We start from the raw sequence: 26557 nt of genomic DNA, 5'->3' as shown, positions 1-26557 counted from the left end.
AATAAAATTGGTATAAAAACGCTTCGTAAAGTTCTCAAAATGGTTTCCTCAGCAGGCTTGGAAAGTCGTTGTCGACTTTCCAGTAGCTTAGTAAGATCGAACAAACAGATATAAGAAAAACATTACGCTCGACCGCTAAGTGCGTGTTAAATTCTTAAGCATGAAAGTTTAAACAGTGTTAAACACACCCGAAATGTTCCATCGGCGACAAGATACAACAGTCGCTGAGACGCAAAACAAATAGGTACGTGAATAGCGCTCTCAGGTGAAGAGTGCGTGCAAGGAAACACCGAGCATTATGCACAAGGAGATTGAAAAGAAAGTACTCGAGACGAGAGCGTCCAAGCCTCGGCGGAGTGCAATAAGCGTCGCCCGCCGTCGGACCCGTTCATTAACTCTCACCTACTCCATAAATAACCGGCGAGAGCGCGACAAAAGCGCGCGTCACTGCTGCCAACATTCCGCTGCCAGCTACACCTCCAGCCCAAACAAAGAATAACAAAACCATCCGATAAGCCCTCGAACGCGAGTGGCCAGTAGCCGTGTAGCGATTGCATTTTGTTTATATAACGGACGAAACTTTATCGAGACAAAATGGCGGGTATTTATGCAAGCCCGGGCGTTTTCATAACGGAACGGCGCGAGAAACTCGACTGCGAGAGGGGCACACATCCATTTCAAAGAATAAACACGGAGGAAACGTTCTCGATGTATAAATAATAAATAAAGAGTATATTTTGCTGCGTTCGGAGCGCGCGTAGACAAAGCCGCCGCTTCGTGGGGCAAACATCGCATGAGCGGTGTTTATTCTTTCGTCATTAAGGTGAGTGTTGACTATAGCGTGCCTGCGCTAATTTCAGGGAGGCGTCGAGCTGTTGACTGTCTCACTCTTTCGGGAGCTCGTGGGCTAACTGCCTTGCACACAACTTACGCTACCGAACCTTGAAGGCGTGAGGCGACACTTGACGCGCGTGTCAAGCCGTGAGCTTGTGGTGACGATGGAGATTAATTTATACTCAATCATATTTGCCGCGGAGATTGTAAAGTCAAGTATTTTTCGAAACTTTACATATCTTAGGAAAAATCTGTAAAAGAAACCCATACGATATAACCTCTAGAATCATTGTTTTCTGAATGAACAAAAAACTTACCTAAGTATTTGTTCCCAATGTTGCTACGGTTTTCTTAAGTTGGTACTCCTGCAGAAGCTAACGTTTCTTCTTGTTTCAGGTTAAAATCTGGTTCCAGAACCACCGCTACAAGTGCAAACGGCAAGCCAAGGAGAAGGCGATGGCGGAGCAGAATCAGCACAATCAGGTCTGTACCTACAACAATTTAAAATACATGTCAATAAGTAGGTATATAAATACAGGTAAATGACTCTCAAAAAATGGGCAGGCTTCCTTTAACACCTACCTATACTTCCGATAGGATTCTTTAACAACTTCAGCGACAGAAACATCACACATTTCTACTGAAAACTTTGGTTTAAGACACACATTTTTAACACTTCACCTTTAATAAACTTGGGTATTAATTACGTATTTCTAACGTACTACCTACTTCATTAGCAGACGTAGCGCTACTAATTTTACCAACCAACCACTGTCAATTAATTTCAAACTACCGTCAAATGCATCACTTTTAAATATCTTCTATCGAGTGCGTTTCTACCCTCGTAAACATGTTTATCATTATATCGTCTCTATTAAATGCGTTGTATTTTCCTGCATTGTCCTTGGCTGAATTAAGACGCATTTCAATTTCAATAGTCTCTCATTCATTCATTGCACAATGTTGGGATGAACTCGTTTTCTTTACGAACCCTCAGTATAAATAACTGGTGTTGCCAGCTTAAGAAATTAACACTGAATATTATATTATTTTGCATTATGACTTTATAAAAATGTTATATTAAAATTAATTAATAAAATTATGCAAGGATGATGCCTTATTATGCCAGATCATTTAATTTTCCTCTTTGACAATTTTCTCCTTCAAACATGAACCAGCATCTTTCCACCTGTACCAGCATTCTTCCGATTTTTTCCGATTCAAAATCACGGTTAATGGCAATGAATAATGTATGCTGACAGCGATAATATCGCGCTGACGCTGCCGCCCCTGTTTGCCAACCACCCTTGTACTATGAAACGCCGTCGCGAAATATTCAACGTCCAATTCACCTTTATTGTTGAGGGGTTTGACAGCGATTGTCGCTCGATTACCAGCGACAGAAGTTCCTTGGTAGCCCCGCGAAGATTTTGCTCTACGGGGGGCCGGATACGGGCCCCGCAGGAGCCCTCAATTACAATCATATTTAGCGAACTATTAGGGATACAGGCCTGAGAAAAAAACGATAAAAACTTCCCTCTTAAACAGTAATTTGGCTTTAATTGATTGTTCAGTTGATAAAAACTTTAATCGTAGAACACTACCGATGATTGTAGAGTTTATGTTTGTGCTGGTAGCTGTAGGTTGTCTATAGTCCGATTTTTAAATCGACGGAATTCTGACAGCTGTCATTTTTTGACAATTCAGATGTAATAAGCCTCTTTTGCTTTGAATTATTAATAAATAATATGAAATGAAATTTCATCAACTACAACTTACAAGAATGAACTATTGTTTGTTTCGTGAATTCAATGTACACTAATTATTATGTACATTTTAGAGATTAAATAGAAAAAAACGTGTTTTTAACACAGTAAAACAACATATTAAAATAAACGAAAATATATATTGATCATCAATCATCATTATCGTTATCATAAATAACTTGGATTATAAAATTGGCATCTTGTTAAATTGATTATTTTATGAAGCTAAGATTATATTAACAAAAGGATTTTCATAAAAAAGGTTTGTAACCCATGGATTATTGGCCAGGGAGTCCAGTAATAGAAAAATAATTTCCCAATTTTTTTTGTAACTTCTAAAATATGATAATAAAAATTCAAATAACCATTTTGAAATGATCAGTACATTTTTAAGCCTTAGTTTTTTAAGTGAAACCTTAAATTCAAGAAAGGATTATTTTTTAATTTGTGAAAATGCTCTCCATCCTTAGTGGGAATGTTTCAATGAAGCAACACTTCTGAAATGTCAAAATTCCGTCGAATTAAAAATCAGAGTATAGTAAACCTATCAATTTTCCTCCATAGTTTTTTGTAAAACAAAAAAAAGTGTCTTTCAGCCATTTGCAAAAAAGTGTGTATCATTTTTGATCCACAAACGAAAGCTACTTCCGTCACTTTTGACTTTCACGGCTCTAGCTGTGTTCACGGCGCGTGTCGGTGTTGCCATCGTCGCTCGATTGCCTCAATTTGCGCAGAGGGCGGGGTGGGCGGTCCGTGTCGTGACTTTCGCCCTAACGACGTATTATGCCTACATTGTTAATGCAATTCGGCAGCCAAAGGCAACCCCATTGTACTTGTTGTAATTACGTAATGATCGGTTCGATTGTAGCGAAGGCAGCTTGGAAAGCTCGGAAGTTCTCAGAGCCAAAAATTCGTTTTGAAGTGGCTGTTCAGGGAAAATTATTGAGGCATGGCGGTGAAAGTATAAATAAATGTAAAATGTGAAAGTACGAGCTTACATACTGCCAAATTAAGTTAATTACGGAAGCTTTGACTAAAATATTGTGCATAGAGGAAAATATCATATTTTGTTGATAAGATAAAATAAGATAATCTTTATTTATGTATTTTTTTACTTGAAGAGTTATTTTTAATGTAGGTTTTATATTACACGCATTATTACGCAAATGTAGTTACAGAAATACGTCTTTTGATATTTTGTAATTTAAGCACACTTATTCCCCAAAAATTAAAACGACTCCTTCATCCGCAGTCATCATCATCGCCCCGGCGAGTGGCCGTGCCCGTCCTGGTGAAGGACGGGAAGCCTTGCGGCTCCGGGGAGTCGTCTTCCCCGGCGCACAGCCACTGCGCCACCCCCACTTCAGGCTACTCGGGCCCGCAGGCCTCACAGGCCGCCTGCAGCAACCCCCTGGTCTCCTCGTACCGGCAACCCGCCGCCTACCAGCAGCAGTGCTCCGGCTACCTACCGCTCCAGGGCAGGGCCTGGTAGAAATTCCCTCAGCTTTACCACGAGACAATGTTCAAGGAGGAGATGTATTTCGACTAATCTATTGAAAGGTTCCCGTTTTTTGGTATTGTAAGTTTTTACTGAGAGTTTGTTGGATGTTACATTTCTTACTACATTTTTGTATTTAAAACATTTATACATTTAACCTTTACATTCTCGTTTCTTGCTACTTTTACTAGTTTAAATCTTAGTGATCCTAATTCGATTATTTCTGTGGCCATTTCAAATATTCTTTAGAGTTTTACGAACCTTTAGATTAGCTCTTTCAAGAACATTGTCTCTGGTACTGCTGGCTAATCAGAAACTGCGAGACAATTGGTGTTTAGTGAATATTAGTGGACTAAAGTGTTAAAGTGAAGGACGAAGACGCGTGACGTTCGCCGCACTTGGGAGAGGGTACATGTAAATAATCTAGCTTTAGAGTAAGCACGACTAAGGATTTGACATTTCTTTGTGATAATTTTATTTGCTTTTCAACGTGAGGATTGATCGAAAATACTCCACAAATACACAAAAATGAATTCGTGCTATTAATGCAAAGTTAGCAATTGTGATCGTAAACGTGCAATGATTTTATCAATTTTTACTTTTTAGTCAATCCTCACAAACCAACTCCAGAGTGCCAAATAAGTACAGTCTTGTATGAACCACAATAAAATTAAGATTTTTTCAGTCGGATTTATTGTAAATAACTGATACTGTAGTAGTAACTTGTTGTGTGAATAGTATAATTTATGATAAACTCAGTGTTTTGTGTGTGTAGATAGATGCTAACTTGTACATAAAGTGTTATCTGTCGAATTAAAAAAACGAGTTTACTTAAGCTAAAAAGCATTCCATTTTATTTATTTTTATTTTATCATAATTATTGTCGTATTTAATAATACAACACAATGTTTAACCACATTCTTTTAAACTTTATTTTACTTTCTTAATTATTTAATTACGTCCACATAATGCATTTATGCTCGTATTTTTAATGTAGCATGGCATACACAACGAATTTAAAATATTTCATAAAAATTGAAAAATTGTCTCTAAATAATTTATTGAAGTCAAAATAAGACAAATTGGTTGAGAATAGGAACTCGTTTTGTATTGTTTAACATTCTAATATTTACTTATATTAAAAATGGGATTTGAAAATAGTATAGTCAATATTTCACTGTCTTATATTGTACTTAATTTTTTACCAGCTCAAAGCCTTGTGTTGACGCAATGTAAATATTATGAAATTAGGGAGATTCAAATCTGCACTCTGTCAACACTGGCGATTGGCGAACATCGCCGCAATGGATAGCAATAAGTTCCCCTTTAATTACTGTTATAACTTAGATTAATTCGTCATTCGAGCAGAGTGTATTAAATGAAATTCAAACCTAAAAAAACGTTAAGTTCTGGAGTTTAGGTCGATGTAATTATGGCGTAGGATTAGGGGAAGTTATTATGATTAATAATTATAAATAATAGTAATAATTATGAAAAGGAATTTGTAACTATAATGAGAAGTGAGGGTGTAATGAATTTCGATTTATAAAATTAATAAAAATTAATGAGTTTTATTTGATGACTTTAATTTGACAAACCCATGATATTCCTTTATACCTAGTTTAAAGTTGAATTGTAAGCAGGTAATATGAGAGGAGGAATGAAATTCAATCATACTCCAAGTTTTTAAGCAATCAACAATTCTATTTGCAAGAGTTCACACTTCACTCGAACTAATTTTAATATCTTCGAGCTTTCAATCACGTTACAACTTTGAAAGTCCCACCTTGCGAACTTATTTTAAACTTTCCACGATCAGTTTCTAAGCCATTTTATAAATATCCAACACAAATGAAATGCCTACTCGAAAGTAATAAATCACCGCTTATAAAGCAAACAGCTTCTGAAATATAAACAATATCGTACCAAACATTTACCTTCGCGCCCCCTCTCGAACTCGTAAGCTCATTTTATTGTCTTCAATATTCCCAGATTACCCTGTAATCTCTCATAACGTATAACAGTTTATTCCGCATGGCAACATCGACTTTGTTGAACGTCAGTCACGGCCCGCCAAAACGAAAATAATAACATGGCCGCGCCAGAGCGGGATAACCTATATCTGTGATCATCAATACCAAAATAGAAGCCATGGAACGGGACGATAGGGTTCAGAATTGAATGTAGAAGCTTGGAGGTTTCGATGTTTCGGTGTTGAGGCTTAATTTTGATAGAACAAAGGCGGGGAAGTGCACGTGCGCGGATTCACGAGGGCTACGCTAATAAAATGGCGGATTAACCAAGAGGGACAGGTGAGGACGGCGAAATTGAAAACTATTGGCCTCTTCACAACGAAATTGGCATATCGTTCGCAGGTTTCGGGTTACGGGATTTGTGCAGATTGACTTTAATGACGAGGATGCGTGGGGCTGCGCATTGTTTGACTTTGAGAAATTAAAATTTAGGGTACCGTAGGCAAACGTTTTGTACACAATTAATTATATTTTAAGTGAGATTTTTAGTAGAGCCACTATACCGAAGAAGTTGGCAAAAACGCAAGTTCATCGCCATTAATAAATAAAAAGAGCTAAATCTACAAAAATAGATATATGATTATCTATTACCATGAGCACATAACTTAGTTCAAAAATCACATTTCGTGTTTACGATTCTAAAGAAAAAGCTAGAATCTCCATAAAGAAACGCTCGGAAGTCTACAGAACCTAAGATAAGTAGGTACTTATAACTTACTTAAAAATACCTCTCTGTAAAATGTTGTTTCTATCAATTCAACAATTAAAACCCACACACTCCTAAGGTCAAGAGAGCACGCCCGGATCGATCGCGATACGACACGCACGGGACCGCGGGAACGGAACGCCATCTAACTACGTGATCTGCAATTAATTTAGAGGGCTGCAAGGATGCTGCACTATTCTTTTCTAGATAAACATCTTCTCTTGGCAGCATACATCAGCAGTATGGAAACAATGAAGATTTTAATGCTAGAAGGGAGTAGGTATGTAAGTACTGCGATATATTCGCTCTACAATCGCAATAAGCCATAAGCTTTGTATTGAGACCAGATCTTATTCTAACTGGGTCAAACAATTTTAATATAAATAGGGAATATGCATTATTTGTAACTATCTACAACAAAATCTACAAAGTTTCTAACCAACGAAACAAATAAAAAACCTAAAGTCTATTTTTGAGTGTGAACCGAGTTTTGAGTGCCATATTCAAAAGTAAACCACTAATAAAAGTTAATCCAAAGATTGACTCGATGAACTAATTAAATCAGCGGAACCAATACATTGCTTCTATGTAGATAGAAGATACAGATAGTGTTCTACCCTACCCCACAAATTGGCAGTGCAAATCCAAAAAACTGAATCGCCAAAATTAGATCGAGCCACCCATAAACAGACCCAAATAACCTTCCGCGGGGCTTACAAAAAGAGGAACTCCCCTCCCCTGCTGAAATTCCCGAATTGTGCGTACACGATCTGTAAACAAATTTGTGAAAATTATTCGTGTTGGGGGCGCCATGAATGCCCTCGGAAGGGTTCGCCTTGGGATTCCCATTCATGGCCGTCTCCGTCTTGCAGGGAGGAATAACAATGCATTTAAATGTAGGTACAACGTGCTGAATTGTGGATGTAATTGCACCTTTGGTTCTTGTACAATTATTTGGAAGTAAACGTCCTGATTGACGTTCTGGGGTAAATGTTTTCTGAAACGAGTTTTTGGATATTTTCAACATTGTTTCGTATCATAAAATGATAGTAAATAATACGTAGGTATTACTTTGATTGTCACCACAATGAAAAGAAATAGCAAAATGTAGATCCGTGGAAGGTATATACTCCAACAAAAGTAACTATGCTCCCTTAGGATGAGATATTAGGTATGCAGATATAGGTAGATGAACAAAGCGCAATCAGACAAATGAATTGAATGAGGGTGGGTAAATTCGACATTATTTGTCAGCATGTAGCGCAGCTGGCAACCCAGGAAACTTTTACATAATGTTATAATGAGTGCCTGTAAAAAATTAAAAGTACACCGTTGGTCGTCGGTGAGTGTCACGACAGTATAGAGGTACGAAGGTTGAGGGGCCGACTAATTAGAACAAAAAACGCGGCGAAACACAAGTACGCTTCACAACGAGTCAGAGACAAAGAGCGCCATGTTTCCACGCGAAAAGGTTTCATGCAGCCACCCTGGCCACCTTGAATTTTAACCTTTATGGTTGTGACTACAAAGTTCCAATTGTTCCACTCTATCAACAGAAGCTTGAACATTTATTTTTGAAAATTCGAATTCGGAACGCCGTCAATGCTACTAAATACACAGCCAAAATTTGGCTTTATTTCGTAGGTCTTATAGTAGAGAATCGCTCGGTCTCAGTAGTCGTTTATGGTCGTTCAGTGTTGCCAGCGGTTGCGTAGAGAAGCGCCATCGCGTCGATTGTCTGTGGCACGCTCGGCAAGAGGCCACAATCGATAGAGCACGGGCGTGCGTTGTAATGAATTTATTAGAGAACTAGCGTTTTCACGTGGCTTTGTCTCCATTCTCATTTATTTTTTGTTTTGAATACATTTGAATGCTCGTTACCAACAGAAGGACTTAATACCGCTCTAGGTAGAGCCAAAAAATTGTCTCTGAACATTATTTTACCAGCATCAAAAAGTTAACCTAAGTTAAGTTAAGTTAAGTTTCCCCTTTTTATGTTTCTGATATAGGGGAAGGGGGGGCATAGTGGAGTACTTAACTTCAATCGAAAAAATAAAAAGAACCAGATAAGTTACGAAGACTAGTTTTAATCGAAATGATACTACAAGTATTGAATTATAGATAACTCTAAAAAAAATTTACGAATTATTAAGAATTTTGGCTTAAAATAAGTTTTTTTTATAGTCTACAATTTTCCGCTTTGCCCTTATCACAAGGGTAAAGTGGAATTGCACTTTGGGCAAAGTGAAAAAGGCACTTATTAAGCGTTTATCTACTGTATTTGTGCAATTTGCTAATGAGGTCAATTAAATGAAATAACATAAAAACTTATTTAGTAATTAGGAACTGTTTTAGGCCATAAAAAACCTTGTCCCTTACTACTGCAAGATCATATATTTTTTGCTCCAGTTTTTTTGAAAAATACTGAACGAAACCTATCAATCTTCTTCGATGCATCACCAGATTTCAAATGATCCTTGGTTCGTTTTACTTTTGTAATAATTATGAACCATCTGAAAAAACAAATTAAATATTTCTATGTGGGAATCATTCCACTTTGCCCCCTTGTAATTTTTTCCACTTTGCCTTTTTGATAATAATTACAGTTTTCAATTGATAACTAAGAAAGTATTAAAATTTGTTTAATCTACAAAATGTCAAAGGAATCTATGATAAACAGATATTAGATTTAAATAATAAAAATACCATCACTACTCACTTTTCACAATAATATCCAGTCTCCAAAATCCTTAAATTTCGTAAGAAACTCATTCGATCTACATCGCTCAGTCATGTAGCCTGCTCGGTGGCGCTAGCCGGACTGATTTTGGTCAATGACCTTGGTCGGCCCTGTGCCTGGCTTACGTGAAGCACGAGTGCCGTTGGGTGAAAGAGTGTTGGTAAAATCAAAGTTTTCGCTTTGCCCACCCCTTCCACTATGCCCCCCTCTCCCCTAGTACTGGTAGGTGTTCATAACTCAAGGGTTAAATGAATATTTGCTCGTGCTCATTTTCGTGTCCATGCAGAGATTCGAATCTGCAATCGTTGGCGTTATACATCTATCTCTACGTATGCACCAGACAAGACGATCTAAATTGATTGCGAAACCTGCGAACGCGCGAATCTGTTTCAACAAAGAAACTTGCAACACATAGGTACTTGACACACAACAAGGGATTTATTTTTGAATCATTCGAAATTGCGATATCAATAAATATGTAAGTTAACGCACCATAGGGTAAATCGAAAAACAGGCATGTCGTCTTAAGAAAACTGGTCTTGCAAAATACATATTTAGAAGGAAGTATGTAACAAAGATAATAAGGAACTACTATAATAAAATGCAAGAGGGTACATTTTTGAGGCTTTCAGGATATTTTTAGGTGACAATAATGGGGGTAGTTAATAGTTATTTTAAAATATAGGTCTGGTCATTATTACTATCCTCGATATCATAGGAGAAGAGGCTGTGGATTCGTACGCGATTATAATTCGATTGACACAGAAATACGTATCCAGTACAAATGTCAAGTCACGATGGCGGGGCGCGTTCTTCTGTCAGAGCCTCGTTAACACTCCGTGTATATGAATGCTAAGGACGTTTGTTAATATCTACCGCACAATAACTTTGTAATGTCTAAGCCAACAAAAGATATAGGTATAGTGCCATGCTAACGCTGTCCGTAAACATAGTTTATTACTATCTCTATCCTCAAGTTTTCCGCCAAAATTGTGTCTTTTCTACTTTTTTAATTACTTGTGATATTTGTGTGATGTGCAATAAACTCCACTCCATTAAATAATGAGATTTAAGTACGAGGAGAGTCTACACCTAATCAATGGGACATACATACTCAGAGCGACACATTCTTGACCTAGTTGCCTTCGGAATCCGATGATCAATGTTCCTAACGTCTCAACAACCTTTACGTCTGCAGATTAATTCAATACGTAAAGGGAAACGAGCGAAAAATACTAAAATCTACATAACAATAATCTACTACCTAATAATTTAAAGCTGAAGAGTTTGTTCGCTTGAACGCGCTAATCTCACATTTATACAGGGTGATTTTTGTATCAGTATCCAAATTTTCAGGATCGACTCAGAATCAGTAACTTAATTGATTTACGTAAAGAAAACAAAACTTTTTTCTTCATATTTAATTATTATCATCCGCAGCGCGCGGTTTCCAAATTGACTCACGTGGAAAATTTGCTTCGTGCATGGAAAAAAATGTTCACACAGTTAACTGCAAAGCTTAATAGACATAATGGTGAGCGAAAATAAGCAATAACCTTTAAAACTTAAGATATGGGCACTATTGGGCACCCGCGAATTAGACTTTCAATAATTTTTTTTGCGAAAAATACCACAATTAAAAATAATTACGATAAAGTTGTATTGTCAAATTGTTCCAAAGAGCTTATTAAAAAAATTTGGATACTGATAACAAAGTCACCCTGTATAACATCATTCTACAGCCAAAGGGGCAGAGCTTGACTTACTTGACTTAAGGTTCTATGTGCCCTAGATGATTCAGAGGGCATCCATAACAGTCCTCCATCGCGTTCGGTCTTGAGCTTCGTGTTTGATCTCGCTCCAGGTCTTGCCGCGGTAAACGGTAAATATTATTTAAACTATTTTCACGCGTACGAAGTCCCGGGCACAGCGGTATTTTATCCACTCCTCCAATATCTAAAACAAATAATGTTGCAATATGTTTTCTCTTCAAACTGTGCAGTAAAACAGACGATAGTTCTCACGCTATGGTGTGAGTCTTGGGTTCGATTCCATCGACTGACCGTCCCCATGATAGCTGTGAAAACACGCGGATCTATTTTGTGGACAATCAAATTCAATGTAACTTCTGTTCACAGATACTAGTATCTGTGCTAGTAGTATACAGAATGCTAGAGACTTAGCACCAAACTATGTGATACTTTCATGGACTGCTTAGAGTAGCCCAAATAATTAACAAATGCTGATAGAACATAAATAATCTTCAAAAATTCAATTTTGACGGAGTTTTTTACAATTAATCAAATTATTGATTGAATTGTACGTTTATTTTATGAATCTAGATGACAAACATGTTGATTCTTTTCAATCCTTTGTTATGTAGACTCTTCTTTTACTGCTGACCCAAAGGCCACAAAAGTTCAGTGTTCAAGGCGTCTACAGTTAAAATCCCAGCCCGTATATCTCTCTCAATGACTGGTCAAATCAACACTCATACAAATACCCTTTATTTTAGTCCAGCGCAGCGCAAACACACTGACAGGTGCTGCCATCTTCAGGCGCTTCATTAAACCGCTTTGTGGCGTGACGGCGCTAATTTATGTCTCTACTATGGGAGAGCTGAGCTTTGGATGTATTTGTGTTAAGTGGAGTTATTAGGGTTTTAAAATTCATATTCTTATGTGACTATTGAGTAGTAAAGTTTAATAATTAGTACGATATTAATTGTACAGTGTACTTAGGCGCGCAAATCCTAGAGCAGTCTTTTAGAAATTAGAGGCTTTACCACAAAATAGTTTATCTACGTTGAACTTGTTTAAAAATTACATTGCAAATATCAATTTAAACTAATGTTCAACCCACGTTTAACTTTTGGTAGAAAGGGGGGATAGTGTTGTGCTTACTCTATTGAACTGATCCAAAATAAAGATGTTAGGACATAAGGATGATTTTGTATTTTTACATGGGAACAAAGATTAAAAATGGCATAGTGAGCAGTAAAAGGAAACTCTTCCATTCGCTGTGGCATCGATAATGCGGCGACTATGACCGCATAGTCATAGCACGGATTACGCCCGCTAATGGCGTAGGTGGCGACAATAGGAGGAACAGGAGTAGACCCAAAAGAAGCCAGTAGTACCTTCTAAAAAGTGAAATAAAAATTAAGAAAATTTGGCAGCCAGTAGGCAATGTAACCTTCTAAAGGGAAATAAAAATTAAGAAAATTTGGCAGGAATTTGGATCATTTCAGAAAACTTTACGTTTTGTGTATTTTAACTTCGAGGCTCGAGCATGACCATGACGCATTTGCGAATGATAATTTAACAGACATAACAAGGAATTGAAAACGATTATCACGTGTATGAAGTCAAGGACAGCTAGATATGACTAAGAACGTATCTAAGTATAATGTAGATTGTAGAGTTCCCAACTCTAACTTTAAGTGCTATTTTTCATCGTCATCAAACCATTCAGTATTGTGGCCATCCAGTCTTTCTACGGTTCAGACTGATCTAAACTCAAATACAAATTCGTATATTTTGCAAGTAGGTTTATAAAAAGCTCTTTTACACGTCCCAATATTACTTTAACCCTATCACTGCTGCGAGACAATAAAAGGGCCAGAAAGGTCCTTTCAGTAAGTTGCTCTGTTCTGTGGAAGCGATACCTAAGAGTTTTCTAATCATTTCGAGCGATATCGATTCGAAGCAGCCTTGGTTACTTGTGAGCTTAGATTTAGGTCTTAGTCTAAGTCTACCGTATAACCATCAGCTGTGGTGCGCCGTAGAGCGACATTCGACAAAGCGTTTGTGGTGTTCCAGCACAAAGGGCTCGTTCAGTTCAGTGTAATGCATGTTTTAAATGTTACTTCAAGTGTGGGATCTTTTGACTTGGATCGTTCAAGATTACTTGGGAGTGATTTTAATTTCTGTGTTTAAAGGGTTAAAGATTTTAGATTAAAGACAAACATGATCAACTCGAAAAGATCGCCGATTAAATATAATTTTGGTATTTTGCATTTTTAATTCATTCATATTAAACGAATTTAGTTGCTTTTTATAAGCAATACTTAATATTTATTTGTTACTTATTTCTAATGACAAATAAAATTGGTCGATGGATTTCAGTTTAATTCACGACAATAGCTTGATAAAATCCTGAAGCAGATAGAACAGATTCAGTAGATACAAATTCAGTAGGTATAAATGCTATTTAAGTGCCAGATGAAGATAATCGCAGTATTTTGCATTATTATTATCTTATCTTTTAATAATAACGAACTTTATTACGGTTAGTAACCCACAGCATCAGATATTAAAACTTTTTGATACATTTACCTCTTTTGTGTTAGCGGACAATGCAGCAAGCTGCAGCGGAGGGCTCATGAGGGTCATTACGAGTACATACATACTCGCACCTCGTACACCGAGCCTATACCCACCGATTATTTTGAGCCCTACACCATGGACCTAAGGATTCCTAGTGCCACGCTTGCCCTGGGTGTACGTGCGAAATAATCGTTCAATGGATCGACACTCGAAGAGGGCAGGATTACGAAACAAAGGTTTTTTACAAAATACATAATAATGCGCAACGTCAAATGTGCGGTCGGGGCTTAGGGGTCTGTAGGCAGAGAGAAAAAGTAGTAAAGTTCAGACCTTAATTTTTTTGATGGTATATTTAGTGTCTGAAGTGGCAGGTCAAGAGTTTACAGTCCCATCACCAGGTACACCGTAAACAAAACATCGTTAGTCGGATGATTCGCTAGCCTCAAAAGACCCCATCCAAGGGTGTCTGCTACCAAGTTCAATATGTCTTGCCCCTTGCAGCTTTCTTCTAGTCTTTCGACTTTGAGCTACTCTAAAAGCCAGCTGAGGACTGGAATACGAACCGGGTTGGAATTTTCTACTATCCAGGGGTTATTACTCCACAAGTCATTGGACTTTTGGATTTGACAGATAAAAGTAATTAACAATCACAGAATTTCATGATTTCCTGATCATAAAGAGCCTTCTCCACAGCCTGTGACAACTGCCATAAACGAGAACCTAGCGATGGTGACCGAACACCATGGAATCTAGTGAAAACGTAGAGAACCCCAGCAATATTACAAAAATTACCGCGACACATGGTGATTTGGATTTTTTGGGTCCGTGCTCGAGTGGCCACCCGGCCGCGAATTAAAAGAATAAAACCGGGGGCAGCCGCGCGGAAGCGGGCTTGTCGCGTGGAAGTATATAATTTTGGCCACTATGTAGCTACCGCTTTATGTACTATGTTGTATACTATGGTTTCACTCGACTAGTTTGTGTATTAGCGAGACTGCTTAAGTTCAACATTATATCATCATCAAATATTAAAAACTCAAATTTGACTACCTTTAATTAAATTTTTGACTAATTTTAGAAGGTGATAACTCTTGTTTGATGTTGTGTTCCTCTTTCCATTCAGAGAACTAATAGAATAGGCGAGGACGTAAGGGAAACCTGATACTACACATCACGCGTCGTGTGTGCGTGACGACTTAATAAGGCCTATCATAAACATATTATTATCAATTGCGTGACTCATATCAACCACTTCTTTAGTCACGTTTTTTTTTTCGACTGAAAAATGCATTGAATTGCATACCCAATGGCCCGGTGGACACTCTAGTAACGCTTCTCAATCAAAAATACTCTACATCCCCCGAACAGTATAAAGATTGGACTGTCAAAATTCATAATAAGATTAACTAATTACTCATTATTAAACCAAATCACCATAATTTTCCAATCGCAAGAAGCGTGTCAACAACTGGCAACACTCCAGAAACCTTTAAAACCCATTATTTACGATGAAACCATAAACTAAAACAACATTTACTATAAAAACTATTTAAAAACCGGTAGCGCTGAACAAAAACGCATCCAATGATTCAGCTCACCCCGGTGATAAAATCTAACCAACCGCACTACAAAAGAATTAGTCAAAATAATACAAAAAACTATACAATGGCTTCGGAACGGTCGTGGGCGAAATTGTTACTAAAGTGTAGCAACATCTGTCTAGAGGGGAGACGCGAGCTTTCTAAAAATTACAACCGCACTTTTGATCACATTCAAATGTCAACTTAAAGCTCGTTGCAGAGAATACAAATTGGAATGTAGTCGATAGCGCGTAAGGCGTTTGAATTTGGAACAAGATGGAGTTAACGCCATTACTGTCAAATTGCGGGCCAATCATGGCGAGGCGCGCCGACCAATCAGAGGGGCGCGTGATGCGTGCGTTGAATGCAAAATTTGGGGCGAACTAGAACAATTTGTAACTTTTTTGTTTGTTTTGGCCGGAACTAATTTGTGTGGGCTGCGGCCCGCTATGGTGATTTTATGAGCAATAAAAACTAAGCTAATGGTGGTTACTGCGTGGAATGGACTCACGGGTGAAATAGGCAGCTTTGATTTATGAATGGAAAAGTAATGAATACAATTCTAAATAAAAATATAAGCATTTTTCAGTACTGAAGAAAAATTATATTGAAATAAATCCTGCACCCAGTTATGCGATTTTAGTTCCAATAAGAATATTTGCAGATTTCCTGAATTAATTAGTAAATACAAAAACTTTGAATATTTTCAATTATAGCCTGACCAGGAACATAAAAACCCTCGCCATGTTGCGGAAAACTAATGGTACTAATTTCTTTTAATGGCAACAGTAACTGAAAACTTCATTGACATGTCATCTTGCATGTCAGTCTATTGCTGTCAAAGTGTAAACAAAGTTTATTTTAAATGTGCGCAATTGGTTTTATGAATTAAATTGCTAAAATATTTTTATAGTCGTGAAAGAAAAGTGGTTCACAATGTGTTAAAGTATTTGTGGAAGATAAATACTAAGGGTTTGGACAATATTTTCATTGAATAATGTTTCCAACAAAGGTTGTCAAATTGACTGACATGTTTATCGTATAGTACAGTCCACTATGAAAATTAGCTGTGGTTTGTTTCAACTACCTATTTTAAATTTTTTTGTCACTTTCTATGTGTTGAATTTTATGGGATTGGAAAAGAAGTACCGAGTTTGAAGCGTTCATGAGCAGACATTGCAGTTGAATATTCAAGTTCTGAATTTGATTATTGATGAATAATAAAATAAATTCTACTAGCACGATTGATGGTTTCATTTAATTTATTTAAATCAGGTTACCTATAATAAAATATATTTTCGTTAATTTATGAAAATATCAAATTAGCCCGTAATCCTGAATCCTGATACATAAAGTTAGCCTATTAATTTAACACAGGTACGACTGTACTCAGTGTTGCACTATCAAATGCAATTGACGCGCCTCTATGCCAGGGTTTTTATGTTCCTGGTCAGGCTATAATTAATTTATGAACAATTACCGACAAAAGAATTGTTCCAGCAAGGAGATTCTTAATAATAGTCCAGTAGAATTAGCTTTTAAATCGGAAATAATTCCTACAAAAGATTTTATTGCTTTAATGGCTTCATTGGTTGCCCATTAAGACTCTCCTAAGTTTTCGACCTCGACGGAGTTGTGCTTAAGTGGTGGGGGCCCCCGAAAGGGGCGCTTTTTCGGTTTTCCAGTTATACCGCGTAAAGGACTTACCCTATCGAAAAGTGGTCTTCCTGATGGTTGAAGGGCATTTAATTCTGCATTAAATAAGACCAAATTCATATGCTTTGAACAAACCGTTCTCGTGCAAATGTTCGGCAAAGTAGAAAATATGTGTATAATTATTGACCCTCTCCACGTCCAATGGCTCGTTACCCGCAGGCTTCCAAGTCTTGAAAAGGAGCGCCTCAACCAGTGTAACCCTATCAAGGCATACGAGCTGGATTCGCCGATCCTTGTTCGTCCCAGCCGTTCCTTAACTGCGGTTGCTGCACCTCTTCCTGGCACTCACCTGAACGACTCTGTGTTACCTACTGTGGCTGCCCCTCTTCCTTGTATCCTCCTGCACGACTACGTTGCCTAGCCGTATGCCTGGTCTAAGGTTTGACGCCAAAAATCAACAACAACAAGTTCATATTAAAACGCTGAAGAGTTTTTTGATTGTTTGTTTGAACGCGCTAATCTCAAGAATTACTAGTTTGATTGAAATAATAATTTTTGTGTTGAATAGCTCATAAATTGAGGAAGGCTATAGGATATATACAATCCCTCTACGACTAATGGAGCCGAAGCAGTAAAGAAAAATGTTGCAAGCACGGAAAATAGTATTTAAACTATTTTCACGCGTACGAAGTTGATTTTGTGGCGTCGAACCTTGGACCAGGCATACGGCTAGGCAACGTAGTCGTGCAGGAGGCTGCAAGGAAGAGGGACAGCCACAGTAGGTAACACAGGGTCGTTCAGGAGAGTGCAAGGAAGAGGTGCACCAACCGCAGTCAAGGAACGGCTGGGACGCACAAGGATAGGCGCATCAAGCTCGTTAGCCTTGATAGGGTTACACTGGTTGAGGTGGCCCTTTTCAAGACTTGGAAGCCTGTGGGTAACAAGCCATTGGACGTGGAGAGGGTCATTAATTATACGTATATTTTCTACTTTTCCGAACTTTAGCGCGGGAACGGTTTGTCCAAAACATTTGAATTTGATCTTATTCAATGCAGGATTAAGTGCCCTTCAACCGTCATGAAGACCACTTTTCGATAGGGTAAGTCCTTTACGCGGTATAACCGGAAAACCGAAAAAATGCCCCTTTCGGGGGCCCCCACCACTTAAGCACAACTCCGTCGAAGTCGAAAACTTAGGAGAGTCTTAATGGGCAACCAATGAAGCCATTAAAACAAAAAAATCTTTTGTAGGAATTATTTCCGATTTAATCAATTTTTGTGTTTAATTCTACTGGCCTATAAGCAATTTTTAACGTTTTAAAATGCAGGTAGGTAATAATAATAATAATAAATAATAAAAAGCATTTATTTCTTTCTTTCACAATCCATTATTACAGTGAAACACAAATTGCTATGTACTAATTGAACAGGGTAAGATTGTGAGAGAACTGGAGTCTGAACTAGGCGAGAAGCCTGTACTACAGAGCGCCAGTACTCTCCTCTCTCGATAATGGCCGGAGCACATAGAATTTATTAAAGTTATTTTAAAACTAGACAAAAACTAGACGAGTATTGAAAGAGAGTGTGTAAAAGGTGAAGTGTAAGTGATGTGAGAGTGAGTGTAATGAGAGTGAGAGTGTATGTGAGTGTAGGTGTATGTAAGTGTGAGTGTATGTGAGTGTAGGTGTATGTGAGTGAGTGTGCGTGTGTGTTAGTAATGAACCATCTGCCCGTATTAAAGTTACCTAATTGGTTGAAGCAGGTTTTCCGTTTCAGCATACGTCAAGGATTGCAAGTAATTTGAGACCTTGTACTTACAATGAAATTTGGGCAAGGAGTGGAGATCTAAATTATGGTGAAGAGCATTATACAAAAAAGGACCCAAGAAACAGTAGAAGCGATGAGAGAAGTAAGTTTTAAAAGAAGAAGAGGGAACTACCAGGTGATTACGTCGGACAACAGAGGGATCGAAATTTGCTAGATGGTGTTGTTTTAAGACAATATACAAGATGAAGAGTTGGCGGACGGTTAAAACTTGGCAGTATTGGAAGAGCTCATACGTAGGGAAAAGCAGCGGTTTGAAGGTGCAAATTTTAAGGATGGCCCTTTGAGCTCGTTCCAGCTTTATCAGGACAGTCTTGCAGGCAACAGGTAGTCTGAAGATGACCGTAAACACTAATAAAGCAAATCAATAGAAATTTTAATGTAGTAAATAGGTACTCACCGAAATAACGAACGTCGAACAACCGTGAGTAAATCCAAATTCTTAATTTGCACTTGACATTCAATTCTCAGCCACACGTCGCCGAGCCAGATTCCCATCGGTTTGGAAATAGCTCATTCACACTTGGGCGAGCCCACTCAAAACGTCACCTCGATTCCTTGAGAACGCGAAAAGTCAAAATCATATGTCAAACGGAATTTGAATTCGGAACGCGAAGGGCTCGTCGCGGGCGCAGCGTGACGTCATTGAGAGTCACGCGAGCCCAGCGTGACCGCGGGCGCCACGCTGGCAGCGCCGCTCTTGCAAAATCATTAGTCGACAGCACAAAGGAGTGTCTTTTGACACATTACTTCATGGTGAAATGAACATTCTAGATCTTGCGTTTATGGGAAGTGCGCAGGAGCCGAGTTCGCGACTTGTCGCTTCACGGTTGATATGTGATATTGTGCCGAATGTGGGAATTTGGGTGACTTACTTATTGTAACTGCGGGTTGACCGGAGAAAGTATGCTTCATTTCATCCATAAATAATTCATTGTTAGAGATATTTGATTCCTGGAAAGTACCTGAAAGACCAATTTCGTAAAATTAGACTTTCTGCGTTGCTTTATTCTTATGAGAAATAAATTTTACGATGCAGGAACCAATGTTGTAAGTTCGTTGATTTAACTCGGGGCTTTCTATAGCTAACAAAAACCTTAATTTTAAAAATTAATAACACAAATAATGCAAGCCTGCAGCAGCTAGCGCAATGAATTATTACCAGCCCATTTGGCGCGCTCCTGGACAAAAGCCCCGAATCTCCGTTAGCCCACCTCATTCACATCTCAAGTGCCTCCGGAGCGGCCCTAATTTCCTTTCATGTCAAACAATTTACCAGCCTTCGATTGTGGCGCAAAAAAGAAATTATAAAAACTATTGATCGTGCGCCACTTCAGAACGCGCTTTGTCCGCCATCTTGGAAAACGTTTGACATTCGTTACATGTTCGGAATTTAAAAAGTGCATTTCAATTAAATGTTTTTAAATATTTTTTAAGAAATATTTGTTATTGTTTTGCAAATATAAAGGGTGGAGCAGCTGGCTCTAGAAATGAAGACTTAATTTTTTGCATATAAAGATTCTTGATTTAATTTACCTACCTAATTAGAGGCAAATAAATAAATAAGAGAATTTTCGCAGTCTGAAGTATTTATATTTTCTTTTAAATCATGTCAATTATTTTTACAATTCCACATTTAGGTACATACTTACAATCTAGTCACACGTCCGTCAATAAAAAAATAAACAGACTCAAACAAACATTTTGAAAGACAATGATACATTTCTCACAAATTATAATATCCTGATGTCTGATGATGCTTTAATGTCCTGATTGAGAAAAAATTCGTAATATCTTTTGTTAAACAGAGTAGTGTAGTATGTATTAACATTTCTCGAGCTATATTAACTTGCTTTATTAAATACAGGGTGTAAACTTTGACAAAAACCCTAACAGTGTTAGTTCATTGTAATTTTCATCCTGTTTACCCCGCCTACATTCTGTACCTATATCATCATTATTCGATTTCCGGACACATAATGGATTAACAAAGACATTTAAACTTCATACAAAACATAAAAGTGTGACGTTATTTATATTTGCAATCTTTTCATTATTCCATAGCACGAATGTCATTCATATACCTACTGGTACATTTCGAAACACTCGTACGTTTTAATTGACAATGTTTTTTGTATGTACACTCAACCGTATAATTTTAATTACCTACTTGAATTGGTGAGGTCATAATTTTCAAAGGAAAATGTAATACGAAAATGTTATTTCCCTTTTTTTGTTTTTTTTTTTAGATGTGCCATCACCGTTTCGCCGTTTTAACAACAGTCTTTAATTTTTTTAAAGGTCATATTAATCTACGTTTATCTTATTCCATTATATTCATTTTATACGTATATTTTCATACAAAATATACACGTAGCGAGTGCCTAGTTTAAAATCACCTTCAGTGATAAGTTATTATGTTTTTATTTAACTGCAGGTCTTTTAGGAACCTGTATAGTGGACAATGTCCGATGTTAACAATACCATAAATTGTGATCATTACTATTCTAAATTAACGACAAACGACGCTATATTTCTTGTGTATTAATTTAAGATTGAAGTGAAGTGAGTTGCTTACTAATTTGCTGCTAATAATACACTGAGTGAGTATGATGGAAATGTTACAATCAGGTTACATTTTTATTATTTTTCCTTTTTAATAATCATGATTCTCGAAAAAAAAACATCAAATTCGACAAAAAGTCTCAGAAAACGTGACAACAATAAATGATGGTCCTGATTGTAGACACTGACTCACTTATTACAACTGTACAGATTGTCCCAAAAATACTGTCAAGCAGAAATCCAGAGAGGTGATTATGAAACTACTAACTAATATTAGGGGTGATTTGGGTAGCCCTAGTGATGCTCTACCTCTGAGCTTCCGTTTGACACAACTTCTTGGGACACCCTGTATATTTCATTGTAAACGTCAATCGGTGTAATGATTTTTTTTTCGACTAGACATAAATGACTGTCGCTAGCGTTATCGGTTAAAATTGCGCTTGTACTTTTGAAGATTAGGGGGGCCTCGACTCTGCTGATCTCTGCCCCGTCTCTCATGGTAAGGACTGTAGTCTGACACTGACTGGTAGCCCTGTGAGCCTTGGTTACCGTGTCTGTTTTGTTGCTGACCGCCATACTGCCCGCTCTGGCTGTTATGACCGCCCTGGCTGCTATGCCCACCCTGGCTGTTTTGCCGGCCCTGATAGCCCTGGCCGCTGCCGTGTCTGTCTTGGCTCCCGTAGCCGGATCTGCTGTAGCTTTGCGAGTACCCTAGATGCTGGTTGTAGCCTTTGTTTTGGCTCTGATGATGCCCTTGGCTCTGGTGGTGCCCTTGGCCCTGGTGGTGCCCTTGGCCCTGGTTCTGTCCTTGGCTCTGGTTGTAGCCCTGGTGGGGTATGTACCCACTACGATAAGGTCCAAACGACTGGGAACGATCTGTAACAAACGACAAATTAATTGTTAAATACCGGCATTCAGTGTTTTTTTTCTTATGGTTTTGAAACTGGTAGTGGTACGGTTATAATTCAAGTTGTTCTTTTAACAATAAGATAATCGTTGATAACGTTTCTAAAACAAAGGCTGCAAGTTTCTTTTCAGAGGTTTGCATTATCGGATGGATGACGCCTATAGACCATAGAAGAACGTATTGGGAAGGTAATGCAGTGGTAATGGTAACGCAGTCAATGCAGCCATCACCCGCCCGGAGGCGCGGCGCGGATCTAAGCAACCTTATTAAGCGCTATAACGAGTGCTGTCTACAACAAGACTAACAACTTGCTTTTCAGTTTTGCACAATCTGAAATATGATACCTCTATAGGCATCATCCTTCAACAATACATTGGGAAGGTAATGCAGTGGTAATGGTAACGCATACAATGCGCCATCATCCGTCCGGATTTAACAAGTAGGTACCTAATAGGACAAGATCGTTCGCTACATCGTGCTTTCTGAAACAAAAGCTGCAAGTTTCTTTTCGGAAGGATGACGCTTATAGAAGAATGCATTGGGAAGGTAATGCAGTGGTAATGGTAATGGTAACGCAGTCAATGCAGCCATCACCCGCCCGGAGGCGCGGCGCGGATCTTAACAACCTTCCGTCTACAACAAGACCTACAACTTTCTTTTCAGAGATTTGCACAATCTGAAATATTATGAGGCATCATCCTTCAACAATACATTGGGAAGGTAATGCAGTGGTAATGGTAATGGTAACGCAGTCAATGCAGCCATCACCCGCCCGGAGGCGCGGCGCGGATCTTAACAACCTTCCGTCTACAACAAAACCTAAAACTTTCTTTTCAGAGATTTGCACAATCTGAAATATTATGAGGCATCATCCTTCAACAATACATTGGGAAGGTAATGCAGTGGTAACGGTAATGGTAACGCAGTCAATGCAGCCATCACCCGCCCGGAGGCGCGGCGCGGATTGCAGCCCTCGAGCCGACGCCGTGTGAGCGCCGCTAGAGTGTTTAATCGCCCGCTTTGTGCTCTAATGTCGCACACGGAACTAGCTGACACAGAAGTGAACTTGCAGTCAAATTCACATTCTTTATTCGTATTATGTATGCTCTTTTCAGAGCACTTGTGCACGTCACAAATATAGCTTGCCCTACCACCTCTTGAGACAATATATCGGCCGATGCTGAGAAGAAATGTGAGCAAATAAAAATAGCTCGACAGGATTAAAAGTTATCCACGAATGTTTCATAATAATACCGTAATAAAAAGTTTACAACGCTGCAATTTAATTTCAACAATAGATGTTGAGAAAATACGCGCCAGTGAAAGATAAGTCCTGTCCAGAAAATCCTATTGCTACAAATGCCGATCACATTACTATTCGGAGATGTAGCATATTTTACTGCGTATATTTTCTAAGTTCGAATAATATGCGGGAAACATATTACTTAAGAAGTTAATAAAATAGCGAGTTTCACGTGAGCAGGCATAGCCAAATATACGTTGTTACTTCAGTCTTAAATAGTCTCCATCTAAGCAGACGTCAAGGACATATCCATTCACCCGACATCTTCGCGACCGCAGCACATAATCCGCGGTTCACAACCGCGAGCTGCTAAGCCGTTTGTACATCAAAGTTAAGGCCTAAAAGGATTCCGGGCTGAGCCATCGATGCCTCTATACATTAATGCCGCAAACAAAGGCCGTGGTATTTACATCCAGTATTGAGCTTTTTACTTACGCCCCTGCCCGTTTGAACCCACACATGGAAGGAAACAAAGAAAAAGTATAATCTCAAGGAAATCGGTCTCGATTGTCGACGGAATGTCGCAAGGATTGCGGGTTTATTGATAATGGCCGCGAGGCATATTTACTGTTGTGAAAAATATACCTACAGACCTTAAATGAGAATTTTAATGCGTAGTAACAGAATCGAAAAGAAAAATTTTGGTAGGTAGGTACCTAAATGCAAACCAGACTTGTACTATCTTGGTAAAAAAAAGTCCCTTGCATCGCTACTGAATTGATAAGGCATAGCCTCATATGACATTTTATGTTGTGAATCTTAAATGTATACCGCATTTATTAGCTCCCAATAACCTGTTTTGTAAGAAATTAAGGCTGGGTTGCACCATCTTGCTCTAACTTTAACAAACTTCAAGAATCTGTCAAATTCCATACAACTCAGCTCTAATATGGCATGATTTTTTTAAATTTAAACATGTGTAAATTTAATTATTCAGTCGAGATATCTTGTAGTTGTGTAAAATAAAGAATAAACTTCCATACACATCCCAGTCTCAGTGTTAATAATTGCGCGCTCGTGGAGTGCGTAACGAGACGGCGCCATTAGTCTATTGTCCGCCGCCCGTTGGCGCCCAACGTGGTGTTGCCATTATGCCACATTCTACTATTACATAATTTGCACGCGTGTGGTTTTAGTATTTTAACTACGCCGTTAACAATAATATCTAAGATTCTATATTCTCAAAAATACCGAGTATAATTTTTGCATATTTAATATTCGTTGTTGTTTTTACAAGGGACTGTGATCTTCGTTAAAACTGTAATAATGACAGAAAAATCACTATAAATAGCTAGCCTTATTCTGTATTACATTACTAAATGTGAGTATAACAAACCGTACTGCTAATGACATGAAGTCAACCGAAAAGCCTATTAAAAATAATGACAAAAAATTTGGCGCCCAACATGGTGTTAGGTGTAAATACAAATTAATTAACGTAGAGTCGTTAGCACATCAGGTTATATATTTTAGTTGCAAAATGGTATGTCACAGCGTTTGGCTTGATGTGGCTCACTTGTGCATAGGCGAGAAGCATTTCCACCGGTCCAATAGAAAAAAATAAACCGTAGTGACATCCAAAATACTATTTTAACCAAAATATTTTTCAACACCCCCGTTTTGCAAAGTTTTTTTAATAACGTTTGCTTTTCGGCACTTTGAGGCGGTCGCGGTGGCTCTCCATTCATTTTTGAATGTGGCAGATGTAAAAAAATACAAAACTACATGTCGCAAGAGCTAACCCGGCAGACATAATAGGCATCTAATGGGCGTCGGCGCAACACATTCACCGGTGAAAGGCGCGCAAATAAGAGCAATGGGGGGACGCAGGCGCCAAAATTATAGGCTGAGGGGGGGCTGCGTGGGCATGGTAATATCGCGGACTGGCTGGTGTTGTGTTGTATATCTTTTCAGGTGTTTATTGCTATGTAGCAGTAGCTATGAGGCTGTTGTTAACAATTTGATATTCTTTGCGCTGCATTGGTTAATAATATAGACGCAGTAGGTACTTAGATGACAAATTATGATAACAGCTATCGAGTGATTTTATTGAATGTTATTCTTTTATTAAATCATAGATGAAAATGAGATAACATAAATACAATGCGAATAAACAGCTTCTTAATGGATGAATTGTAATATAGATAGTAAATGAGTTTTTAGCAATTCGCTGTTATTAAACGGAATCACTCGATGAAAAAACAACCATTTTTATGGTACAAATTTGTTTAATATTTAAAATATAAAAACGTATTACGCCTGAGTATATGGCATCCTTGGATCTGGATCTCAGTTTCACTTTTGCTTGTCGAATTCTTGAGAAAAAGATTCTAAAAATATCATATCCAAAATGTAAAACAGTTTTTAAAGTGTCCGTAATATTACGTGTTTGAAACGCCCTTGTGTTCAAATGGCACTTGATACCAAATCCAGCGTTGACAATGGCGGTTGGTTTCTTTGTGTTTCGCGACAGCCGGGACGTGCCCCCGGCGGTAATGCGCAAGGCTCAAGCTGGCTCAAGCCAGATTGAGACTGAAAGTTCCGTAGCAGAGAAAAAGTAGATCGAAAGATATACCGTGATGATGATTATGATTCATCCGATCAATTTCGGCCATGGCGACGACTTCGAGTCCTTAACTGTCCTGGTGACGGTGCCGTTAGCAGGTTCCAAAATTAGTTCCAAAGGTAAGCAAAGTTTAAAACGGCACATAATATTATTTATATCCGTAGCCATATCAGCTATTCGAATTGTTATTTAGACATTTGAATAAGTGGGAAGTAAAACAATGCAATATTAAAAAAACAGCAAGAATGTTTT

The 26557-nt window shown here is 38.2% G+C and overlaps 2 protein-coding genes across 2 annotated transcripts in view; one reads left to right on the top strand and one right to left on the bottom strand.

Annotated features, from left to right (window-relative positions):
• LOC135080833 (thyroid transcription factor 1-like) overlaps positions 1-5672 on the top strand; it is a 47715-nt gene extending 42043 nt beyond the window's left edge. The window contains exons 5-6 of the mRNA XM_063975558.1: positions 1231-1317; positions 3853-5672. Of these exons, the coding sequence (XP_063831628.1) occupies positions 1231-1317; positions 3853-4092 (327 nt within the window). The 3' untranslated portion in view covers positions 4093-5672. The remainder of the gene's footprint in view (positions 1-1230; positions 1318-3852) is intronic.
• A 16173-nt stretch (positions 5673-21845) lies between these two features.
• The window catches only part of LOC135080801 (5'-3' exoribonuclease 2 homolog), a 39696-nt gene continuing 34984 nt past the window's right edge, over positions 21846-26557 (bottom strand). Inside the window, exon 24 of the mRNA XM_063975523.1 lies at positions 21846-22405. Coding sequence (XP_063831593.1) covers positions 21951-22405 — 455 coding nt within the window. The 3' untranslated portion in view covers positions 21846-21950. The remainder of the gene's footprint in view (positions 22406-26557) is intronic.

Source organism: Ostrinia nubilalis, chromosome 18, assembly GCF_963855985.1.
Source record: "Ostrinia nubilalis chromosome 18, ilOstNubi1.1, whole genome shotgun sequence".
Taxonomy (NCBI): Eukaryota; Metazoa; Arthropoda; class Insecta; order Lepidoptera; family Crambidae; genus Ostrinia; species Ostrinia nubilalis.
The sequence above is the reverse complement of the archived record's forward strand: the minus strand, read 5'-3'. Positions and strand labels throughout refer to the sequence as shown.